General features: G+C 44.0%; 2 protein-coding genes across 9 annotated transcripts in view; both read right to left on the bottom strand.

Moving 5' to 3' along the window:
* The window catches only part of USP54 (ubiquitin specific peptidase 54), a 149316-nt gene extending 139756 nt beyond the window's left edge, over window positions 1-9560 (bottom strand). For 2 of the 8 annotated variants that reach the window (XM_067710520.1, XM_067710532.1), the window contains exon 1: window positions 9083-9164. The gene's annotated coding sequence lies outside the window, so the exon portion shown is untranslated. The other 6 variants (XM_067710528.1, XM_067710521.1, XM_067710527.1 and 3 more) reach the window with 6 other exon arrangements.
* Window positions 9561-14567: 5007 nt separating this feature from the next.
* MYOZ1 (myozenin 1) lies at window positions 14568-21372 on the bottom strand. Its single transcript, XM_067710574.1, has 6 exons — window positions 21265-21372; window positions 20008-20098; window positions 18903-19081; window positions 16680-16926; window positions 16135-16300; window positions 14568-15078 (listed from the first exon to the last, which is right to left on the bottom strand). The coding sequence occupies exons 2-6, from the start codon at window positions 20078-20080 to the stop codon at window positions 14847-14849; spliced, it is 897 nt and encodes a 298-aa protein (XP_067566675.1). The 5' UTR covers window positions 20081-20098; window positions 21265-21372; the 3' UTR covers window positions 14568-14846.
* Window positions 21373-23407: the final 2035 nt, after the last annotated feature.

Here is a 23407-nt window from a genome sequence, read left to right as displayed (position 1 = left end):
ACCCCTTGGCTAGTGACCAGACACCCAACCAGGATCATGCTAGCCCTGTCTTCTAGAAGATGTTCCTTGTATCCCCCAGCTTGGTGAGAGGGTCCTACAGTGAATAAATGAATCATCTGGAACCACAGAGTGACTACCTGCCTAATCTTCTATCGCTCCTACCATCTCAACCCCTACTGCTTTGAGTTGGAGTTACCACCTTCCTTTAGGTACTGCACATTAGATCACTGCTTCTCAGACTTTAAGGTGTATATGAATCACCTGGGGATCTTGTTAAAATGCAGATTCTAATTCTGCATTTCTAACATGCTTCTAGGTGCTTGGTACCTAACCTACATGGTACTAACCCTAGGTTCTTGGTTCTCCTAACCCCTAATCTGACTGGTGTTACTGATGGTTCAGCAGCAAACATATGAATTCAGACCTCCTAAGTCATAGTATGCTTTTCATTGAACAAATATTTGCACCATGTAATGAAGCTGCACAGCAGTATCAAATTTGAGCAGTAGATGATGTTATTTGATGTGATAGACCATTTTTTAAGCATACTGTTTTACAGAGGAGGCTATGACAATGAGCTAAAGATCACAGTTCTAATAAGTGAACAACTGGAATGGGAACCAAGGTTTGTTTGGTTCCAAAGTCCACATTCTTTCTGCTATGCCAACCACCCCCTCAATGCTAAACTCAGGAATGTCCACATGTCAGGATTTCCCTTCAGAAGTGAGCTGTGAAGGAACATTGCTGCTAAAGAGTTATCCTTTTTCCCCAGGTATAACAGTAATCAGAAAAACCAGCTTCTTCCATATGTATGATTAAATATCAGACATGATTATTATTTATATATTCTATTGTGTATTTTCAACCTGATCAATTTTATTCAGCTATTGTCTCCCCAAATTTAAATTCAACTACTTTAACTCAGATGACACATCACTATACACAAGATTAAAAGAGTTTCTGACTTTTCTAATCAAATCCCACTTGAACCCAGAAGTGAGCTTTTTTCCTCTATTTTTTTTTTTATTAATTTATTTTATTTTATTTTGTTTTTGGCTGTGTTGGGTCTTCGCTGCTGTACACGGGCTTTCTCTAGTTGTGGCGAGCGGGGGCTACTCTTCGCTGTGGTGCACGGGCTTCTCATTGTGGTGGCTTCTCTTGTTGGGAGCACGGGCCCTAGGTGCACAGGCTTCAGTAGTTGTGGCACACGGGCTCAGTAGTTGTGGCACACGGGCTTAGTTGCTCCGCGGTATGTGGGATCTTCGTGGACCAGGGCTCGAATCCATGTCCCCTGCATTGGCAGGCGGATCCTTAACCACTGCACCACCAGGGAAACCCCTTTTCCTCTATTTTTAATTCATAGTTTTATTCACCAGACTTGGTTTGAATAATTCTAACCCTCTTAGAATTTTCCTATTGTCAAGATAACTTCGAACCATTGCAGTAGCCCATTCTAGTGTTTTACCCATTGATGGTCAAAAGGTTTCCATAGGGCTTCCCTGGTGGCGCAGTGGTTGAGAGTCTGCCTGCCGATGCAGGGGACATGGGTTCGTGCCCCGGTCTGGGAGGATCCCACACGCCATGGAGTGGCTGGGCCCGTGAGCCATGGCCGCTGAGCCTGTGTGTCCGGAGCCTGTGCTCCGCAACGGACGGTGAGAGGCCTGCGTACCGCAAAAAAAAAAAAAAAAAAAAAAAAGGTTTCCCATAAAAACAAAGAGCAAACTAAAAAACATTGCAAGCTATATAATAAATGATTAATATTTTTACCATAAAGAGCTATAAAACATGTCAAAATAAGAAAAAAACTGCATACACCAAAATGAAAATTGGCAAAGACATGAAGAGCTGAAAAAGATAACTATCTTGAAAATCCAAAAGAATCAAATGAAAAACCATTTAAATCATTTTTAAAAAAGATTTACTATGTTATCCAATTCAAGATCAACACAGAAGTATCAATAGCTTTCCTATATGCCAGCAATAACCAAGTTTTTATATGTCATGAGTAGAAGATCCCAATTGCCATATCAACTTTAAATAACCATAAAATAACTAGAAAGGTAGACATGTGCAAGACCACTATCAAGAGAACTATAAACTTTTCTAAAGGATTTTTTTAAAACCTAAATAAAGAGAATACACTGTTTCTAAATGGAAAGTTTCAACATTTGTAAATTCATGGGTGTACAAATTCACCCATAAAGTAATTTATTTGTTGCAATCAATCCCAATTACATTTCCAACAGAATCTTTGTAACAAAACCTGAAAGACTGTTTCTGAAAGAAAAAAAAAATCTGTTTTTTGTTTTTTTTTGCCGTACGCGGGCCTCTCACTGTTGTGGCCTCTCCCGTTGCGGAGCACAGGCTCCGGATGCCCAGGCTCAGCGGCCATGGCTCACGGGCCCAGCCGCTTCACAGCATGTGGGATCTTCCCGGACCGGGGCACGAACCCGTGTCCCCTGCATCGGCAGGCGGACTCTCAACCACTGCGCCACCAGGGAAGCCCCCCAAAAATCTGTTCTTATATATATTCTAAGACTGAGGGGGACCTGACCTTCAGCAATAATTAAAACTGGGTGGTATTGGGAATTCCCTGGTTAGGACTCTGCACTCTCACTGCCAGGGCCCAGGTTCGATCCCTGGTTGGGAAATTAGATCCTGCTAGCCTCTTGGTGCAGCCACAGAAAACCAAACCAAACCAAAAAGCCTGGGTGGGGCTTTCCTGGTGACACAGTGGTTAAGAATCCGCCTGCCAACGCAAGGGACACGCATTTGAGCCCTGGTCCAGGAAGATCCCACGTGCCGCGGAGCAACGAAGCTCATGCGCCACAACTGCTGAGCCTGCACTCTAGAGCCCGCGAGCTACAACTACTGAGCCCGCGTGCTACACTACTGAAGCCCACATACCTACAGTCCGTGCTCTGCAACAAGAGAAGCCACCGCAATGAGAAGCCCGCGCACCGTAATGAAAAGTAGCCCCCGCTCGCCGCAACTAGAGAAAGCCCGCGCGCAGCAACAAAGACCCAACGCAGCCAAAAATAAATAAATTTTTAGAAAAAAGAAAACAACCCAGTTAAAAAAATATGCAAAGAACAGAATAAGAAATTTCACAGAAAGAAATGTAAACAGCCAATAAAGAAACAAAAAGATGCACAAACTCACAAGCAATCTGGAAACTATAAATTAAAATTTACCCATTATATTAGTAAAACTGTACAAGATTGATATCAAGTATCAGAGGCAATTTCATCAACTGCTGATGGAATAAAGAATGGTACACAGACTGTAGGGCAAATTGGCTGTATCTTTCAAAATTAGAAACATGTATACCTTTTAAACAACAATTCTAGGCACCTACTCTACAGTTATTCTAGGACATTTGCACAAGAGACAAGAATAAAGGATGTTCATTTCAGTGTTGCTGATAACTGCAAAAATCTGAGAAAACTTAAATGTCCATAGATAAAGAAACAATTAAATAAATTACAGACATTCAAACTGAAATACAATCAGCTGTTAAAAAGTGTGTACTGACAGGATGAGATCTCAAAAGCATATTGCTAGGTTTTAAAAAAAAAAAGAACTACAGGAAAAAAAATTATCAATCCACGGACTTAAAAAAGATATAAATAGATATAGAAATTGCATATATTGCAGGAAAAAGAACTAGAAGAAAATTCACCAAACAGGATAGTTCTAGAAGAGGAACCTTTTGCTTCTTAGCCTCTACATAAAGAATTATTTTTTTAAAGAATGTACTTTTTTCTCTTTCTTCAAATTAAGTATACAATTTAAACATTCGTAAGATTTTTAAATGTTTTTAAAGACAGGGGCTTCCCTGGTGGTGCAGTGGCTAAGAATCCGCCTGCCAACGCAGGCGACACGGGTTCGACCCCTGGCCCAGGAAGATCCCACACGTCACGGAGCAACAAAGCCCGTGCGCCACAACTACTGAGCCCATGTGCCACAACTACTGAAGCCCGCATGCCTAGAGCCCGTGCTCTGCAACAAGAGAAGCCATGACAATGAGAAGGCTGTACACTGCAATGAAGAGTAGCCCCTGCTCGCCACAACTAGAGAAAGCCCACGCGCAGCAACGAAGACCCAACGCAGCCAAAAATAAAAACAAATAAATTAATTAATTTAAAAAATTAAAAATATTTTAAATAATAAAAAAGAGAAGTCAACAAAAAATATTGTTTTAATTTGCAGTTTCCAGATTATGTGAGTTTGAGCATCTTTTTCTTTCTTTCATTTTTTAATTGAAGTAGCTATTTTACAACGTTGTGCTAGTTTCAGATATACAGCAAAGTGATTCAGAGATAGATAGATAAATAGGTAGACAGATAGATAGAACAAATTGTTTTTCAGATTCTTTTCCATTATAGGTTATTCCAAGATATTGAATATAGTTTCCTGTGCTATACAGTAGGTCCTTGTTGGTTATCTATTTTATGTATGGGGACTTCCCTGGTGGTGCAGTGGTTGAGAGTCCGCCTGCCAATGCAGGGGACACGGGTTAGAGCCCTGGCCCGGGAAGATCCCACATGCTGCAGAGCAACTAAGCCCGTGTGCCACAACTTCTGAGCCTGCGCTCTGGAGCCCGTGAGCCACAACTACGGAAGCCTGCATGCCTGGAGCCCATGCTCTGCAACAAGAGAGGCCACTGCAAGGAGAGGCCCGCGCACCGCAACGAGAAGTGGCCCCCGCTCGCCGCAACTAGAGAAATCCCGTGAGCAGCAACAAAGACCCAACGCAGACAAAAATAAATAAATAAAATAAATGAAAAAGAAAAAAAAGTATTAAAAAAAAAATCCACCTGCCAATGCAGGCGACACGGGTTTGATCCCTGGTCTGGGAAGATCCCACATGCCAAGGAACAACTAAGCCCGTGTGCCACAACTACTGAGCCTGCGCTCTACAGCCCATGAGCCACAACTACTGAGCCCACATGCCACAACTACTGAAGCCCATGCGCCTAGAGCCTGTGCTCCATAACAAAGAGAAGCCACCGCAATGAGAAGTCTGCACACTGCAACAAAGAGTAGCCCCCACTCGCCTCAACTAGAGAAAGCCCGCACACAGCAATGAAGACCCAACGCAGCCAAAATAATAATAATAATAATATTTTATATATAGTACTGTGTATCTGTTAATCCCAAACTTCCCCTCCCTCCCCTTTTGGTAACCATAAGTTTGTTTTCTATGCCTGTCAGTCTGTTTTTTATTTCTTTATTGGCTGTTTATATTTCTCTCTTTGAAACTGCTTATTCTATTCTTTGCCTAATAAAAAATAATAAATACGGGAAAATGTTCAACTTCACAGGTAACCAAAGAGATGGAAATCCAAAATGAGATATCACTTTTCAGCTACCATGTAAATTGTTTTTGGTTTGTTCAATGTCTATGTACTATTGCTAATATAAATGCTGAGAAAGTAATACTTTCTCCCAGTGGACGGAATCTTTCCAGAGGCTGTGTGTATCAAAGTAGAAGAAAAAGTCTCCAGGCTCTCCTGTGGTGGGTGGAGTTACAGAAAGCTTTTAGACCATTATTCTCTTTACACATCATCAACTGCTTTCAGTTTTCAACCCTTCTGGAGAAGTTCCCGTTCTCACCACTGAAGGCTCTTCCTATCATCTCACTCTCTTGCTCTAAACCTTTCTTGGAAAAATGTCTCAATGCCTCAAAAATAACTCACATTAAAATATGGGCACACAGCCCACTTAGTTAAAAGATGTTAGAAAACATTGGAATCTCATTCACACCCCCGTGCTATTCCAGCTAAAATCTATACTGACGAGGGACTGATGCAGAAAGTCAACTCAATGAAAAAAAATCACTGACTCACTGTCAAATCTGCATGTAATTCTTAAGAATATCTGGGACACTGCATTAAATGACTTTGGGCAAGTCATTTAAAAGTTCTGTTTCCTCAATATAAAAGGAAGATATAAAATTTGAATTTCAACCAGAAAATCAGATTTTGGACTTTGGAATATGGAGTTTTAAAAACCTGAAAGTAAATATACAAAAAAATAAAAAATTTTAAAAATGTAGTGTACAAAAATTTTTACCTAAATCCCTTAGTCTGCTGTAATAACATTTGCCCTGTATATGAATATAGATAACCATTTCCACTGTTAAAATAATCACTTTCTGGAAGTTTACAGATGTTAACAATTGCTTATTATAACTATTTTCCCAAGCATAGCTCCCAATACAATCATATACAATATGAATATGGTAATGTACTCAATTCTCTGTACAATACAAACCTCATATTCAGCATCATGCTAATATTCAAATTAGTTCCTCATATGTAGTGTCAATATTTGAGGGAGAAAACTCTATGAATAAAGAGACACAGAGATTGAATTCTGATCTTCTGACCAATTCCACATTCAATGACTGGTCCCCTACCCCCATTCCAAGGCCCCCTTACTGCAAAAGAAAGGAATCTTGCTTAGATTACCAGTCACATATATTTCCAACTCCAGTCCCTAATCTGCCATTTACTAGCTCTATGATCTTCTGCAACTTCCTTAATTTTTTAAGCTTCAGTTTTCTTATGTTTAAAATTGAAGTATTAGTACCAGCTGACTAGCAGAGTGCTGTGAAGATAAAATGAGATAATTGGGGTTGTGGGGGGATAAATAAATAAAATGAAATAATGTGCCTAGGACATTAATAATCAATCAATGAATGTTAGCATTTATGCTTATTATTATCATTATTATTGACTTAAGAATGTTCAGGGGCTTCCCTGGTGGCGCAGTGGTTAAGAATCCGCCTGCCAATGCAGGGGACACGGGTTCGAGCCCTGGTCCGGGAAGATCCCACATGCCGCGGAGCAACTAATCCCATGCGCCAAAACTACTGAGCCTGCGCTCTAGAGCCCGCAAGCCACAACTACTGAAGCCCATGTGCCTAGAGCCCGTGCTCCGCAACAAGAGAAGCCACCGCAATGAGAAGCCCCCGCTCACTGCAACTAGAGAAAGCCCGCGCGCAGCAACGAAGACCCAACGCAGCCAAAAATAAATAAATTAAAAAAAAAAAGAATGTTCAGTGATATTTAAGAGTACTTTAAAAACACTATTAAATTATGACCTGATCTGTGAATTTTCTCCTCAAGCTTCCATTCTAATTTTATCTCTTCTGAAAAACGTAATGTGTTTTATTGATGCAGCATAGTTTAGAATTTGCTTAATATTTTTTTAAATAATTTCTTCCATTTTAATCTTGTCAACTATTATGTAAACTCCTCAGGGCCAGAACCTTGTTTCATAAGCCTGTGTTCACATATATATTGTGTTTACTACAATGTAATGATTTGTTACTCTATTTCTCTCCCTTCCTAGGCTCTGAGCAATTCCAAGGCAAAAAGCAAGGCTTACTTATATTTGTATCCTGGAGACTTAGTAATCAGACACAAAATAGGTCTCAATAAACGTTTGTTGAAGGGATAAATGAATGAATTAATCTTTTTTCCCCCCTGCAGTGCCTTACAGTACTCTACACATAATAGGAACTCAGTAAAGCTCCTTAATGGATTCATGGAGAAATCTTTTGGACTCAACCACATAAAGCTTTATCTTGCCTCAGAAAAGCATTTCGACTTTAAAGGTTAGCTACTAACATTACAAATTAAAAGTTTTAGTCTAACATATATCAAATGAATAGGTTCAATAACTAACCACATCAAGGCTAGCTCTAGAAGGATTAAAATCCACTGTTCTAATTAATGAATTTGTGAACCTCAGCATGGAGAAAGCCAGTTACATAATCAAAAGAGAGGTTATCAAGGATGGAACCCACACCTCCTGCAATGGAAGCCTGGAGTCTTAACCACTGGACCACCAGGAAAGTCCCTGTTTTTCTTTAATTAACAATGATCTTTTGATGTTCCTACTACCTGGTTTCTTGCAAAAACTCCTATATATCCTGGCTCCTCCCTTACATCTTCAGAGCAGTCCCTCAGAGTCATCTGAGAGGCTGTCTTCCAGGCTTAAGTCCTCAGCAAGTCTGTCAAATAAAACGTTAATTCTCAAAAAAAATAAATAAATAAAAAGAGAGGTTATGCCTTTGCAAATTTATACCTACAAAAGATAGTGAGAAATAATTATCAGAAAGCTTGTATCTGTATATTGAAATGAACAAATTATTTTTTATGCCTGAATTGATGCCACTGTTTTCACTAGAAATAAGAGTTAACAGCATAGTGATCCAAACCTGTCTCTAGAAAACAGTCCTTGAGACTCAGAGAGTAAATGTTTTGCCTCTCAGTGATTTTTAACTCCCGGAAGACTCCTTTTATTTCCAGACTGACGGATATTCAAAACTCTTTCTGTCTCCTAAAAATAAAACTGCATCCATTTCTTAAAAGGCAAACAACCTGAAAAGACACACTTTCGGAACACTAGGTTTTTATATTCAAGTAACTAAAACTATCCCTAGTGTTCAGCCTTGTGCTGCTGCAGTAGAAACACTTTTCTTAGTTTTTAAATTACATTCGTGGAGGATTTAAATGTCGTACTGTACATTCTTTCACTGTATGATCTAAACTGATTTTACACCGCATATATAATTTCATAAGTACACCGTAAAGGAATTCTACACTTGAATGAAACTGGAAAGAAACGTGAACTTAGCACACACCCCCTTCTTCCAACTCGATACGCACATCTTAGTTTTTTTTTCTCAAGAATTTCTCTCTCCCGCCCCCACCCCACACTTTATTTCAGAGCAGCATCATTCATTATCCCACTCACCACTACCGAAAGAACCTTTCCAACTAATACTATTTCACCAGGACCCTCCTTTCACATCTCAGAGTCCGTGGGGGATTTCTTTGGAAGGGGGGTGGGCGGTAAAGTTCCGGGACGCCACCATTCCCGCCATGTCCTATAGGACCCAGGTCCTAGCGCGCAGTCCCCGACCAGCCTCAGGCGGACCCCAGGAAACTGCGAAGGTCTGACACCGCACCCCCCATCTCCGCCAGGGCAAAGCAAACCGGGCCCAACCTCTAGGCTCCTATTCAACGTACCCTCCTCCTCGCTGTACCCCATTTCTTCCCACTTACTTTACCCAATTCTGAGTCCCCATAACCATCTTGCTCCCAACACGAACACCCTTTTTACAGTCCGGGCCCTGCCCCTTGAACCCTTCTACACCCCGGTCCCTCCCCCTGGACCTCCCACCAGCTTCAACCCTCGCAGCGTGCCCTAGTGCAGACACGCGCCCTGTCCCTATAGCTACTGGACCCGGGTCCTACCCCACACGTCACACTCGAGCCCATTTCTCCCGCGACCCGACCTTCCCCACCCCCCTCCCCAAGCGCTACCACACACACCCCCCAGCACCCTGTTACCTCCGGCCCCGCCCCCCTGAGTGTCGCACTCACCGCTTCTGCCGCCGCATCATTAACCGCCGCGGCTGCTATAGCTACAGGGAGCCAAGGCAACCAGCTCTCGCGACACTTTCCTCAGCTACGGCGAGAACGGCCGGGAAGAGTCTCTCGCAAGAAAGTAAATGAGTCAGGGTCGAGACGGCTAAGTATATCTCGCGATAGTATTGTGTAAAATGGCGGCCGCAAGGCGCTTAAGGGGTGGCCTGGAAAAGTCTGGAGGTGGGCGAGGGCGGAGAAGGTTATGGAACTGGCAGGAGAGTCGGATAAGTATTGTAGGCAGGACGCAGGACGGTCTGGGATGGGGTAAGTTAGTATGACGAACCCTACACTGGAATAACTTGAGGTATGGGGCTGTCTTTTCCCAGTGCCTCAAACTTAAAGCAGTGTCGCCTTGGCTGAAGTTCAGTCTTCCTGGCATTTTCCTTATGCATGCAGAGTAGAGATGGAGGGAGCAAGCCAGAAATTGACCTTTCCATCTCCTCCTTAACCTTCCTTCAGGAAACTTTGATTCGTTCTTCCCCTACTTTGGTTTGTGAATGGTGTTTGACTTAACAGAAATATTTATGTTTATACACTCGTGCCCCGCCCCCATCAATTTGCCCAACGAAACTAGGAAATCAAAGTGTTTTGTTGTTGTTGTTTTTAGTCGAACATTATTACAGATGTTTGGCCTTGAATGTGGAAAGGGGCCGCATTGGTTTGTGATTTGAACTTTGCAGTTGTTGCTTGCCACCCTGTGGGTACATCCTTACTTGGTGACTCTCTCAACACTTAGTTGTAAGGGCTTTCTCTCTGCCCTCAGAAAGCTGTAAATGCAGACTGAGTAGGATCTGGAACAGACGACAGACATGTTAGGGGACACACTGACTGAAGCTGCCCACCCTGGCCAGGCAAGATAGTAGCCACTTGCATGAGTCATCTTACAACAGGAGGTCCTGGTAAGGAACGCGGAACTAACAAGCTACCACCAACCGGTAGAATTCAGGAAAGGTCAAAATGAGAGAGGAGACACCAGTCCATATGTCCTACCAACATCCCAGAATCCTCACTGGAATCTGTTTTGTCTGAGCAGTGCGCGCACCACCAGGAAGGACCCTGAGTCAGAATGATTGGCCAGAGACAACCCGGAAAGTAACCCCATTCCCATAAAACTCAAGGCTGCAAGCCACGTGGCAGGGCAGTTCTCCTGGGTTCCCTTACCCTGCTGCTATCTGCCTGGGCACCTCTTCCCAACAGTCTCTTGCTTTGTCAGCACGTGTGTCTCCTCGGACAATTCATTTCTGAGTGTTAGACAGCAGCCCACCCTCAGGCCCTGGAAGGGGTAACCCTTACTGCAACAGCTATATAAAGAACGTTGTTCAGTGAGAGTAAAACAGAGGAGAACAAATAAGGGAATAAAAATAATAAATGGAGAATTCAGTTTCTTCTCTCCAATCCCCTGAATACCTCTCATAGTCTAGACCAGTGCTGTCCGGTAGAAACATACTGTGAGGCACATCATGCAATTTAAAATTTGTAGAAGCCACATTTTTTTAAAAAGTAAGAAAAATGAAATTTAGTTATTCACTTAACCCAACGTATTCAAAATATTTCAACATAATCAATATTTTGAAATTTTTAAAAATTTTTATTGGGGGTACAGTTGATTTACAATGTGTTAGTTTCTAGTGTACAGCAATTTTTTTAACATTTTGAAATTATTAATGAGATATTTTACATTCTTTTTTCATACTGAGTCTTCAAAATCCATTGTTTATTTTTACAGAGCATCTTAATTTAGCCTAGGCAAATTTTAAGAGCTTAATAGCCACATGTGGCTAGTGACTGCAGCATTAGACAGCAAAGCTCTAGACCCTATACCAGGGAATGCATTATCTGGATGACTTTAGGGGCATGGTATTATGGGCAGGTGGTTTATGTAAAAGAAAACCTTGAAGTTGCTAACTCAAACGGCTGCAGAGTCTAGGTGGGTAACAATAAAAGAGATCTGATGTAAAACAATAGGTGGTAGTGGGGACTTGTGCCCACTGAAGAGTGCAAGTGAAACAGGAGGAAAGGGGGCAGGGCACAACCTTTGAAGGAATGACACAGCCTAAGGACGGGACATAAACTGATTAGAACCAAATGGGTCCAAGATGGCAGAGAAGTCAACTTCCACTAGACCTTGAGCCTCAGTATACGCTCACTGTAACACATCAGCAAGTTAAATGACACACCCAAAGGCACCATGACAGTGGCGGTGCCCACTGTCAAAAAGTGGACGGTGGCCCAATTCCTGGAAATCCCCACCCCTTCCCGAAATAGCTGGAATACTTCTCCCACTCATTAGCCTATGAAATTACCCACCCCTGTAAAAACTAACAACCCCATACCCTGGCGGCCTTTCTTAGCTTCTGAGATGGCCCACACTCTGTCTGAAGAGTGTTTCTCTCTAAATAAATCCACTTCTTACCTATCACTTTGTCTCTCACTGAATTCTTTCTGCGATGAGACATCAAGAACCTGAGCTTCATTAAGTCCTGAAACCAGGTTTGTGATCTCATTTGGAAGACTGTGGGCTTTGGTGGGGTTCTGGCACGCGTGTTCAAGTCCCAATCTGAAGTGCATGGTTTCACAAGCTTCTATATAAAAAGAGTTTTCCTGCAGCCATTATGGAAAACACTATGGAGATTCCTCAAAAAATTAAAAATAGAATTTACGTATGATCCAGCAATTCCAATCCTGAGTATCTGAAGAAAAAAAAAATGTTAACTAGAAAAGATATATGATATGCACCACTGTGTTCCTTACAGCATTATTTACAGTAGCCAAGATGTAGAAGCAACCAAAGTGCCCATCAGTAGATAAATTATGGGTATATATTTACAAGATTTCAGATATTCTGAGGTTGGAAAGATTAAGTTGCTAGGTTTTCAGAGCTGTTGACTATTAGACCCTGAACTTTTTTTTACCCCAACTTTAAGGGTAGGCATTTAATAATTATTTTATAGCTGGGAAATCTCTTTGTCACATGAATGTTGTTATTTACTTTTGTACATCTGATGCCTGATTTATAGTACCTAGTATATAGTAGGCACTCAATAAACATTTGTTGAAGGAATATAGTCCTTAACTTTTGGGGAGGGCTCACAGACTTTTTTTTCAATTTTTATTAATTTATTTTTGGTTGTGTTGAGTTTTCATTGCTGCACGCGGGCTTTCTCTAGTTGCAGTGAGTGGGGTCTACACTCCGTTGCGGTCGGTGGGCTTCTCATTATGGTGGTTTCTCTTGTTGTGGAGCACGGGTTCTAGGTGCTTGGGCTTCAGTGGTTGTGGCGCGTGGGCTCAGTAGCTGTGGTGCACAGGCTTAGTTGCTCTGCTGCATGTGGGACCTTCCTGGACCAGGGCTCGAACCCGTGTCCCCTGCATTGGCAGGTGGAGTCTTAACCACCGTGCCACTGGGGAAGCCCGGGCTCACAGACTTTTAAACATGAGAATCTCATAAAAGCTATGAAATCTTATCCACATCCTGTCTGTGCCCTGCCCATATTCCCTCAGCCTATCCTAGAGTTCACTACAGCTTTGGTAGACAAATCCTGTACAAGCCATAGCTTCCTACCTTAAACACCTGAGTTATCTCCTTGCCTGGAAGTGCCAGCAGAGTTAACATTCCCCTTGGCAATCCGTAACCAATGAGAGATGGGATTTGGTAGCTAAATATTCCAGTTACTACTGGAATAGTAGTAGAATTGCCTCAGTGAGGCAATTCTGAAGTATGTTTTACTATAGTGTTTCTCAAACTTTACTAACACTTAAGAATCACCTGGAAAGATTAATAAGACACACATTCTTGAATTTGCAAAAATTTTTTTGGCCTTGCTGTGCTGTTTGCAGGATCTTAGTTCCCCCGACCAGGGATCGAACTGGGTCCCTGACAGTGAGGGCGCCAAGTCCTAACCACTGGACTGCCAGGGAATTCCCTTGAATTTGCACTTTTAACCAAGCTCCCAGGAGAAAATGTTGCTGCCAGTGCATGGACCACACTTTGAATAACATTTTTCTCAGAGAGTCTCTAGTGAGATTCTGCCCCAGTTGCTGGAAGCACCTTTTTGGCCTTCTTCTCATTACCTTACACTGCTTGGATTCTGGGACCACCTCCCAAATTTACTACTTGCATCCAAATCTTTGTTTCAGGGTCTGTTTGTGGGGGAAGCCAAACTATGACAACTCTTCTTAGAAAAATGCACATAGAAATAGTTTTGTGTACTAGTTTAGAGGAAGTATGAATTCCCTGAAATTTATTTATGTCATAAAGGAAGGTGACCAGGGTAAATGTCATATGACCCAAGTTCCATGAAAATTGAATCAGTCCAGGCAGTCTAGGAACCTAATATAATCATTAATGGCTCATGGAGTTAGCTGAATTCAGCCAGCTCTCCTCAGAAGTTATTTTTCCAGATCTGCATCAAACTCTGACTTTGTGGGACGTAAGAGTAAGTCCGGGACTCTAAAGAAACCCCATGCTTGAAGTTAATAAAAAGAGTATTGTTACTCATTCCTATTGGATTCTCATGGTTTCTTCCCAATCATAGTGCTTTCTGGACACAACTGCAGTGCCCCTATGACCCTTAGATCTTTTCTTGATGTGTTCACAGATGAGCCAGGCATACTATAACTGCAGATGGTTTCTCCCACTTCCTTCTGGATTCCAACATGGCTCCCTATTCTATTTCATCCTTTTGGGAACCTGTAACCTTTGACATATATTCCTAAGCTCACTCTCGTGTCATCTGGAAACTTTATGGCATGCTCTCATTCTGTAAAAATTGGGTAATCCTGATTATCCCAGTTTCTAATCAGCTTCTTAAAGAGAGCTAACGCCAGGGTAACCAACACCTGTTTCCTAAACACAGCACACAATTGCTGCTTAGCTTTGCCCACATATGGGCCAGCACATGTGTTTGTCCATGATTATTTGTCTTATGTACTATTCAATAAGTATGTCTTTGTATACACCTATGAATGTGCTTTGGCAGGTGCGGATGTGGGTGTGGGTGTGTAAGTAATCAGGTCAGTCTTGAAGTCCGAATAATGGATGTATGGTATTTTACTTTAATTAGTCTCTGTGCATTGTTAGCCTCAGTTTTCGTCTGCCCTCAAATATCAGAGGAAGAATGAGTTCATTTCCTTGAAGTTTATTAACTGTTACCGAAGGCAGAGAAAATTCCATAAGAGAAGGTTCCATACAGAGCAAGTGGAAGGGGAGCTCTGAGTTGGTAAGAAAAGATGCTTGGAGTGGGGACTTGGAGTGAAGGATGGAAGGGCAGATCTCTCCTTTCTTTTTCCCTCCATTCCCACAAGGATACTGGATTTTCAGTGGGGGTATCCTGCTCAGCATTCCCTCTCCAAAATGGAACCAGAGAGGGGAAACTTGATACAAAGTAGAGGTAAAAACACCTCACAGCTCCTCTGTTTCTCCATCCAAGGGGATGCCAATATCCACGTTGTAGTCTACAGGCTCCCCGGAGCTCAGCCAGGGAATAGGGGTTCGATTGAAAGAAGGCCTGTTGGAGAGGTTCTGGTTGTAGAGGACTAGGGGTTCACTCAGCAAGGGCCCCAGGTCAAACTTGGGCATCTGGAAGGTCATGCGTTTGGAGGCCTTCTCATATCCACCATAAGGCATTGCTGTCCTGAAAAGGGGACACATTATTTAATTAAAAGCCAGAACAAAAGAAAGAGTTTTGTCAGTGGGATGTTACACTGTTTTGAGGATAGGGAAGTCTGTGAATTCTAGTTGCAGATTGCTTCTGCACTCCTTATTCTTCTTCTCCCTAAGTACTCCATTCCTCCTTCTGGTTTGCTTGTTTCCCCAAAGCTAAAAATGAGAAAAGTAGTCTAGTGTGTACTAGATAGAGAGTCTCATGGATAGTTGTAAGCCAAACCAGTCACATTTTCAGAGAATTTTACCCCAAACACTATAGACTCAAGGGTCTGAGGTCACCTTAAATTATAATGACCCCCCTCAAAACCCCTACCCCACCTTCAGTGGATAGTGCGTGCCCTGGATGAGAGGAATTAACATTTCCTGGAAAATCCAGGCACCTTAGGACCAAATGCAAAAGCACTTCTCTAGGGCTTCCCTGTCCCGTTTTCACACAGTCTAGAGAAGCCCAGTTCCAAAAGGATAGATACTTGAACCTTACTAAAGTAGGGTATAAAGAAATAGAATCTTCAATAGCATAATAACTTGCTGTGGTGCATAATCTATAAAAATTCTGAATCACTATGTTGTACACCTGAAACTAATATAATGTTGTAAGTCAACTATACTTCAATTAAAAAAAGAAAAGAAAAGAAAAATAGAGTTATACTATAAGGACAGTAATGGAATTGTAACCTTGAATGAAGGGAGCCTCAAGAAGCCTTTAAGTGTGTAATATATTATTCCCATTTCACAGTCAAGGCAACCAAGGCTCAGAAGTAGGGTGACTTTCCCACACCGCTATGAACAGCTATGAACATAACTATGAACTAAAATTCAGATCCTGCCTCCTAGCAAATTTTTCCTTCATCATACCATGCTGTTTCTCTGAGCTAGAGTGAAAAGACCAAAAGCCTTTATTGTGGCCCCCAAATTCCTCCCATGCCTCCTCATCCCCCTGAAACATTTGAACCAGTCTCCATTCCAACTAAGGGCATGTTGCCATACACTGGAATGCATCAGGTTCCTTCCACATCCTCCTTACCTGTTGAAGGACTTATACTGAGGGAGATCAGCTTTGGCCCCGTGGGCCAGCAGGTTGATGCCAAGTTCCACTTTTTGCTGGGAGTCCACCCCCATGGCTCTCTCCCATGGGGAAATATAGGTCTTGAACACAGTGATATGTTTTCCTTCTCCACCTGCCTGGTCGTCTGGCAGCCATGGGAGAGAAATAATAATAAGTCAAATAATAGCAGTTAGTAGCCAATGGAAGTTAGTCTCAGAGCCCTGCACTAGAGAAGTTGCTGGGGCCAGGGACCAAAGGTAAAACATCTTGGTAATTGTAGAAGGTTTGTGAAATAATGACAGCCTGGAGTCGGATTTGTGATACAAACTGAAAGGCTAGAAAGGTGACTGAGAGACAAGGCTTCTGGGTGGAATAGACACGTCTCTGTATCCTTATGGACCCAGAAAGTCCATCAGGCTATCTCAACAGGCCTCTCCTGCTTCCTACACCCAGTCTAGGCCTCATTCCTGGGTATTTCTCTGCTTTAGAGACCAGACACCTTATACTTGGGTGAGGATACTTGCCTAGTCCTGTCTCGCCAACCCCTGCAGTGCCAGCAGCTCCTCCTTGGCCAGTCTGGCCCCCAGGACCATCTGTACCCCGATATCCAGACCCAGGGCCCTGATGATGGTGATGCTCGTCAGAGCCATACTCTCCGGCAGAGCCACTTCCCCCTGCCTGGCCTCCACCGCTGCCCTTGCTGTAGGAGAATCCCTGGCCAGCTGTACCCAGCTGTCCCCCAACTGTGGGAAGGAACTTCTGGAAGTGATCCTGAAAAGAAAGGACAAAGTAAGGGGAAGGTTAGCAATGGGTATGGGGAATACCATAGCAAGTAGGAGGTGATCAGAGACAATGGACAACCAGAAGACACTGAATCATCTGAGACTCCCCCCTTCAATAGATGGTTAGCAGATAGCCTGACTGAGAGAAATTAAACTCTCCTTAAGGGATACAACCCCTATGGCTCAGTTCGAATTACATCTAGGATGGGGGCAACTCATTCTCCAAAATCCCCTTTCCCTCCTTACCAAGGCAAAGAGGACCAAGAGTTCTGCTCAACTTAGGTTTGAGAGATTGGGGCTGGCATGGAGAACCCAGCCTCAAGTTAAAGAACTAGAGAGATCTCTGCTCCTCCCCTGCATCTTGTCTAACAGATAAAAGTCTCTTCTCTCTCTTCCTCTTCCTCTCCCTTTCTCCTCTTGGTGCCTGTTGGACCAGGACTTCCTGACAGTGAAACTGTAGTGGGTAGGGGGAAGGGAAGCCCAAAGGGCAACACTGGATCCATCCCCAAAGCCTAAAAATAACCCTGCCAACTCCTTCAGGAGGCTCTCCTGGCCACCCACCGAACACACCCCCATGCTCCACCCAGTGTAACCAGACACAGGCAGGGGGGAGGGCTTTTGGCCTCCTAAAGTTAGATATGACCGGCTCAGCATTTTTATTCTGCTCCTACATACGGGCAAATGGCAGACACTCCTGCCCCTGGCCCCATGTAGGCATCTATTTTCACTCTCCCCTGGCTGCCCAGGAAAGGTGGAGGGGGAAGAAAGGAAATGGAAACGATCCCCTCCTTCTCAGCTGAAATATCTTGTGCCTGGTCCCTCTCCAATCTCTACTTCTCTTCGGAGAATGATCCTGACTAGGAGACGTAGGACCTTAAAGCATGGTTTCGGTCCCCACATCTGTGGTCCTTACACTGACCCTTTAGATAAAAGAATGGCTCAAGAAGAGATGGTTATAAAAATTCACTTACCTCTTTCTACGGTTGCCAGATTTTGCAAAAAGAAAAAATCACAGGACACCAGTTAAATTTGAATTTCAGATACACAATAATACTTTTTTAGTATAAATATGCCTAAGTATTGCATGGGACATATTTAGATATGAGAGTATTCATCATGTACCTGAAATTCAAATTTAACTCGGTGTCCTGTATTTTTTAATTTAATTTTCATGTCCCAAATATTTCATGGGACATACTTATATTAAAAAATTGTTGTGTATCTGAAATTCAAATTTAACTAAGTGTCTTCAATTTTTTTTTTTTTTTTTTTTTTTTTTTGCCATGCTGCGTGGCTTGCAGGATCTTAGTTCCCCAACCAGGGATCGAACCCAGGCCCCTGGCAGTGAGAGCACCAGACCACTGGACCACCAGGGAATTCCCTAAGTGTCTTCAATTAAAAAAAAAAACTTATGTCCCAAATATTGCATGGGATGTACTTTACTAAAAAATTATCTGTGTATATCTCAACTTTATTTTTTTAATTGAAGTAGCATTGCTTTACAATATTATATTAGTTTCAGGTATACAACATAGTGATGCAATATTCTTATAGACCATACTCCATTTAAAGGTATTATGAAATATGGGCTTTATTTACTGTGCCTACAATATATCCTCAGTAGCTTATTTAGTGTGTATCTCAACTTTAAAATATAGGACTGGGCATCCTGTGTTTTATCTGGTAATCCTATCTTTAATACTTAACCATACTGGGAAGGAGTTTTCTCCTTGAAGGTGTGGACTCCCCACCCTGCCTCACCAGCTCTAAGATACAGATTTAGTTTCAGAGGTGGGCTGTAATTCACCCTGGAGCTATTGGGGGCTCACTGTATCTGGGGGGTTAATGAGCTTATAAATTAGCTGGGAGGGGAGGTTGGTCATATTTTAGAGACTTGGGCGGGGCCTACCAAGAAGCTGTCAAAAGAGGCACGAGGCTTTCAGAGTAGTAAAGTTCTGAACTCACCATTGAGCTGTCAGAGAAGACATCAGGGTGGTTTTCATAGATAAATTTCTCCACCCGCATCTGCCGCAGTTTGAACATCTTGGAGCCCCGGTTAGTGAGTAGCGACAGCTCCTCCAACATCACATCCCTTGGGACGCTGATCTTCTTGCCCAGGTTCAGGCCTGAGCTCTCCTGTCCACCTTTCAGGGAGGTGGGGAGGCAGAGGCAAGGGAAAGAGGAAAGTAGGGTTTTCTAGCTCCAAATGAAGCTTCCATCCACAACTAATTAAGTGTGTGTGTCCCAGCAGAGATCACTGAGGGAAGCAGATGCTGTCTGTGATGTCTGATCAAATTCTATCTAGTTTATGAGGGATTTTGATTTCCTGGGTTTGGAGTTGGAGAGAGTGTATGGGAAATGGGGTGCAGAGTGAGACAGTGGGGATACTAGAATGGGGTGAAGACGGTGAATGGGGTAAAAGGTATGGGGTACAGGGCAAAAGAGTAAAGAAACATCATAGATGGAGGTCATTGGGGAAACTGTAGCACGGGGGAAAGCCCAAAGCCACCTCTAAATATATACTCCTATCTTAACTCCTTTGCCTTCTCTTCCCCTCAGTAAACTGGCTGCAAACGGCTTCTAGGTATTGATTGGGAGAGCTCTTCACATGCTGTACTCCTACCACCCCCAGGAAAAATGCCTGAGCAATTTTCCATTTTAAGTGCCTATACGAGGCTCCTTAGCTCTGGGGAAAGAAGTAAGGAAATTAACCATTTATTGAGACCTTACTCTGTGCCAGTCTCCATCATACATATTTTCTTCTCAAACATACCTCACTGACCTGTGGGTCCTGTTGTCTTGGACCTGTGCTGGGTAACATGGCATGGGTGTTATTGTCTCAGATTACAAGGTGAAAAGGGTGGAAGGGTGAGTAGTCAGTGTTGAATTCTTTCTTCCTTTCCCCCCTTCCCCCCACCCCTGCAAACCTCACCCCCACCCCAAATTCCTCTTGTCTCTCCTTATCTCTTCGCCTTAAGACACATATAACCTTATGATACTTCTGGGGCTCATAGGCCAGAGATACTCTCAATAAGAAGTCCCACACTAGGTAGGTGCAAACATGCCATACCTCCAGTGAGTTCCATGATCAGCTTGCTGGATTTCCGCTTCTTGTTGGGGGCAGGGGTCCCTGAGAGTGGCATTGTGGAGGTGGATGGAGCCTGGATAGGGTGGGAAGGAGGAGGTGAAGGATGGACAGGGACTGCGGTGAGTGTCTACAGTAAGGCACTGCTTAAGGACTTCAGGGAGCAAAATTTCATTAGATTTTTTAAAAGAAGTACATATTTCTCTAAAAGGTGAAAAACCATTGTTTTAGGGCTTCTCTTCTTGGGAAGCAGGGCAGAAAGTATAGAGGCACCCCTTGCCCCTGCCTTCTACCAACCTCTTTTCAGCTGTTTTACATAGAGCTGGTGCCGGGCTTAGGAACACAATATGTGTTAGGAGGGCCTGGGGGTAAAACAAACACATTACTTACAGGTCAGGTAATGCACCCAGGTTTCATTGGTTTGGCATGACTTGAAGCTTTTATTTGTACGGGGCTCCCAGACTGGGATTATCATTGCAAACTCTGGCCTCTCAGTCTTCCCCAAGCCCCAGAGTGGGGGGGGGGGGGGGTGGAGCAGAAAAAATGTTCTGCCAGGGTTGAGGAGATCCAGCCAGAAACATTCTCCATAGGATGGAGAGGTTATTGCCCCTCCACCGGGCCAGCTGGATCATGGCCTGGGAGGTGACAGCAGTGCTCCCACTCAGTTTCAGTCACTCCCCACCCCCCAGACCTGGAGTGGAGAGGGAGGTCAATCTTGATGCATGTCAATTCAGCAATATCACAGCAGTGGGGAATTCAGGGAGGACAGGAACATAATCATAGGATCTGGCAGTGGAGGGGGACAAGCTGGGAAAAGATACAGATTCCAGCCCCTCCTTAACAGAAGTTGGCACTCAGCAAAATGTCTTCTGCTGAGTCCTGTCTCACAGCACATCTGCGATTCTACTAGCTTAGTGGGGTCTGCTGAGGCCAGAGTCCAGGAACTGCTAAATAGATTCTCCCCATACCTCTCTCAGCCCCAACTAGGTTCTTGTTTTCCATCCAGCCTCTCAGACCCCCTTCTCATTCCTCCAGTGCCACCCCAAAATCTCCAATACCCCCACCCTCTTGGGCCCTTCTCCTTCCAACTCTCTGTTGCTCCCCTGAACTGGACAACTGGGAACTGAGTACAGATGGAGGAGGGAGGAGCTCCCCCCAGGATCAAGGGTCACTATTACAGACACAGACACAGCAGTCAGCGAGTGGGCTCCAGCCCCTCTGACTATAAAGCTGGAGACTTACCGGCTGCTCAAGCGGTGGTCAGCTCTCCCTGGGGTCCAGCAGCTTTGGAGGACTGTGCTGCTGTGACTAGAGAACCCGAGCTGGGCAGGCGTGGGGGCAGCACTGGCAGTGGGGGAGGGAGGGTGGTTATTAATAGAGACGATGAGCGCAAGCAGCTCAAATGGCACAGGGGTACTGAGACCCTGGAACCAAGATCCCATCCTCCTTGCCCAGAGGCTCAGGAAGGGGAGGAAAGTCCTTTGGAATTCTCTCACTAAGCTGTCTGAGCCAAGGATCAGTCTACCCAGGGACTCCTCTTCTTTGGCACCTCGAGGCTGAGATCCAAAGAAGCACTCAGGGAGAAAGTGAAAACTGAGAGGGAGAGAGGAAGCAGGCAGCAAGTGGTGAATAAGAATTCGGAGTGGGAAAGTGAGAACCAGGAGAATGTGTCTGGAGAGCCATTCGGAGACAATCCAGGCTGGAGCTGGAGGGACATGTGGGTGAATTTTGGGGGTGGGAGGGTTTAAGATGCTATGTTTCGGGAAGGAATTTCTGTTCACAATGGAACTGCCCTTTGAAAGTTCCTGGATAAGCTGGTCTTTCCTTTGGGAGGGCCAGATTTTGGCAGGATAAGGGACCAAATTAACCAAATCCAGTAGTTAGGCTATCAGGGATGATGTGGGAGAAGACTTGACCAGTTTCTGCCTTTTCATCCCCATTTGCTGTTCGGGTGCTCAGTTTAGCCTGCTCTGCCAGATAGATGTCAGTTTTTTTTTAAAATTTATTAATTAATTTATTTATTTTTGGCTGCATTGGGTCTTCGTTGCTGCACGCGGGCTTTAGTTGCGGCGAGTGGGGGCTACTTTTTGTTGTGGTGCGCGGGCTTCTCATTGCGGTGGCTTCTCTTGCTGCGGAGCACAGGCTCTAGGTGCGCAGGCTTCAGTGGTTATGGCTCGCGGGCTCTAGAGCACAGGCTCAGTAGTTGTGGTGCACAGGCTTAGCTGCTCCGTGGTGTGGGGGATCTTCCAGGACCAGGGATCGAACCCGTGTCCCCTGCATTGACAGGCAGATTCTTAACCACTGAGGCCGCCACCAGGGAAGTCCCAGATGTCACTTCTACCTGAAGGGGTACACATAGGCTTCTGACCTGCCAGGGCTTTACTCTCTGAGGCTCCTACTTGGGATTTTCTTCAAAGGGAGCACACACCCCATAGGATCTGGACTGTCCCATTCACACTGGTCTAGAGAAGCCTCTGGGAAAGGGCACAAGCTTGAGAGCCCCCTCCAGGGAAACCTGTCATTTGCCCGGCACCTTCCTCGGTAGCTGCGTGAACATCCTGGATCCTTCTCCATCTTCTGCTCAGGTTTTGTAACCAGCTGCTGTACCTCTGCTGTATCCACCACCCTGTTGTGGCTGCCTTAGGAAGTGGCTTTTGTAGTCCCCAGAATACCTTTCTGTCCCTCTGTGAGCTACCCACTCTTCCTGACCATGTCCTTTTCCCATCCTGAACTTTATAGGTTCAGGTTAGGGGCTGAAAGTTCGCCCTGCTCCCCTCTACTTGGCCTCTGCCCAGACCAGTTTAGCCTCCAGATTCCTCATCTTTTGTCCTTTTTCTCCATTCTCTCCTAACCCAAAGAAGCAATTAGATGAAAAAACATAAATAGCAAAAGGTGATTTCGTCATCATTACCATCCTCCCCTCAAAAACCAACCAAAATTTTGGTCTCTTATGATTGAGTACCTAAAACTACCTAGTGAATGAAGACAGAATATTTAGCCTAGGCTCTCTGAGCCCTTCCTTTGAAATTCTGAGAGGCTGCATATTTGGGAGAATCAGGGTCAAGGGCCTGGTTATTGGCAAAAATCTGCCCCCTGCTGGTAAAACTGGGGCAACAGAACTTCCTCTTCTCAGAAGTCTAATTCTAGCCGCCTTTCAGTGCCTTCTCTTTTTTATTAGTCTCAATCCACGCTGATCCACCCTCTCTCTCCTTCTTCCCTCTCTCACCCCACCTTCAACTTCAGCCATTGCTTTCCCTTCATTTCCTCCAGGGTGTTGGGAAAGCAGGGCCTTTCCAAATTGTCTAGGTTCTGTAAGCTGAGGCCTCATCTGAGAAGTATGGAGCAGGGGATGGAGAAGGGGAGAATCTGGAGAGAGAGAACTGGG

Source organism: Pseudorca crassidens, chromosome 16 (assembly GCF_039906515.1).
Source record: "Pseudorca crassidens isolate mPseCra1 chromosome 16, mPseCra1.hap1, whole genome shotgun sequence".
NCBI lineage: Eukaryota > Metazoa > Chordata > Mammalia > Artiodactyla > Delphinidae > Pseudorca > Pseudorca crassidens.
This window is presented reverse-complemented; position numbering and strand designations above follow the sequence as displayed.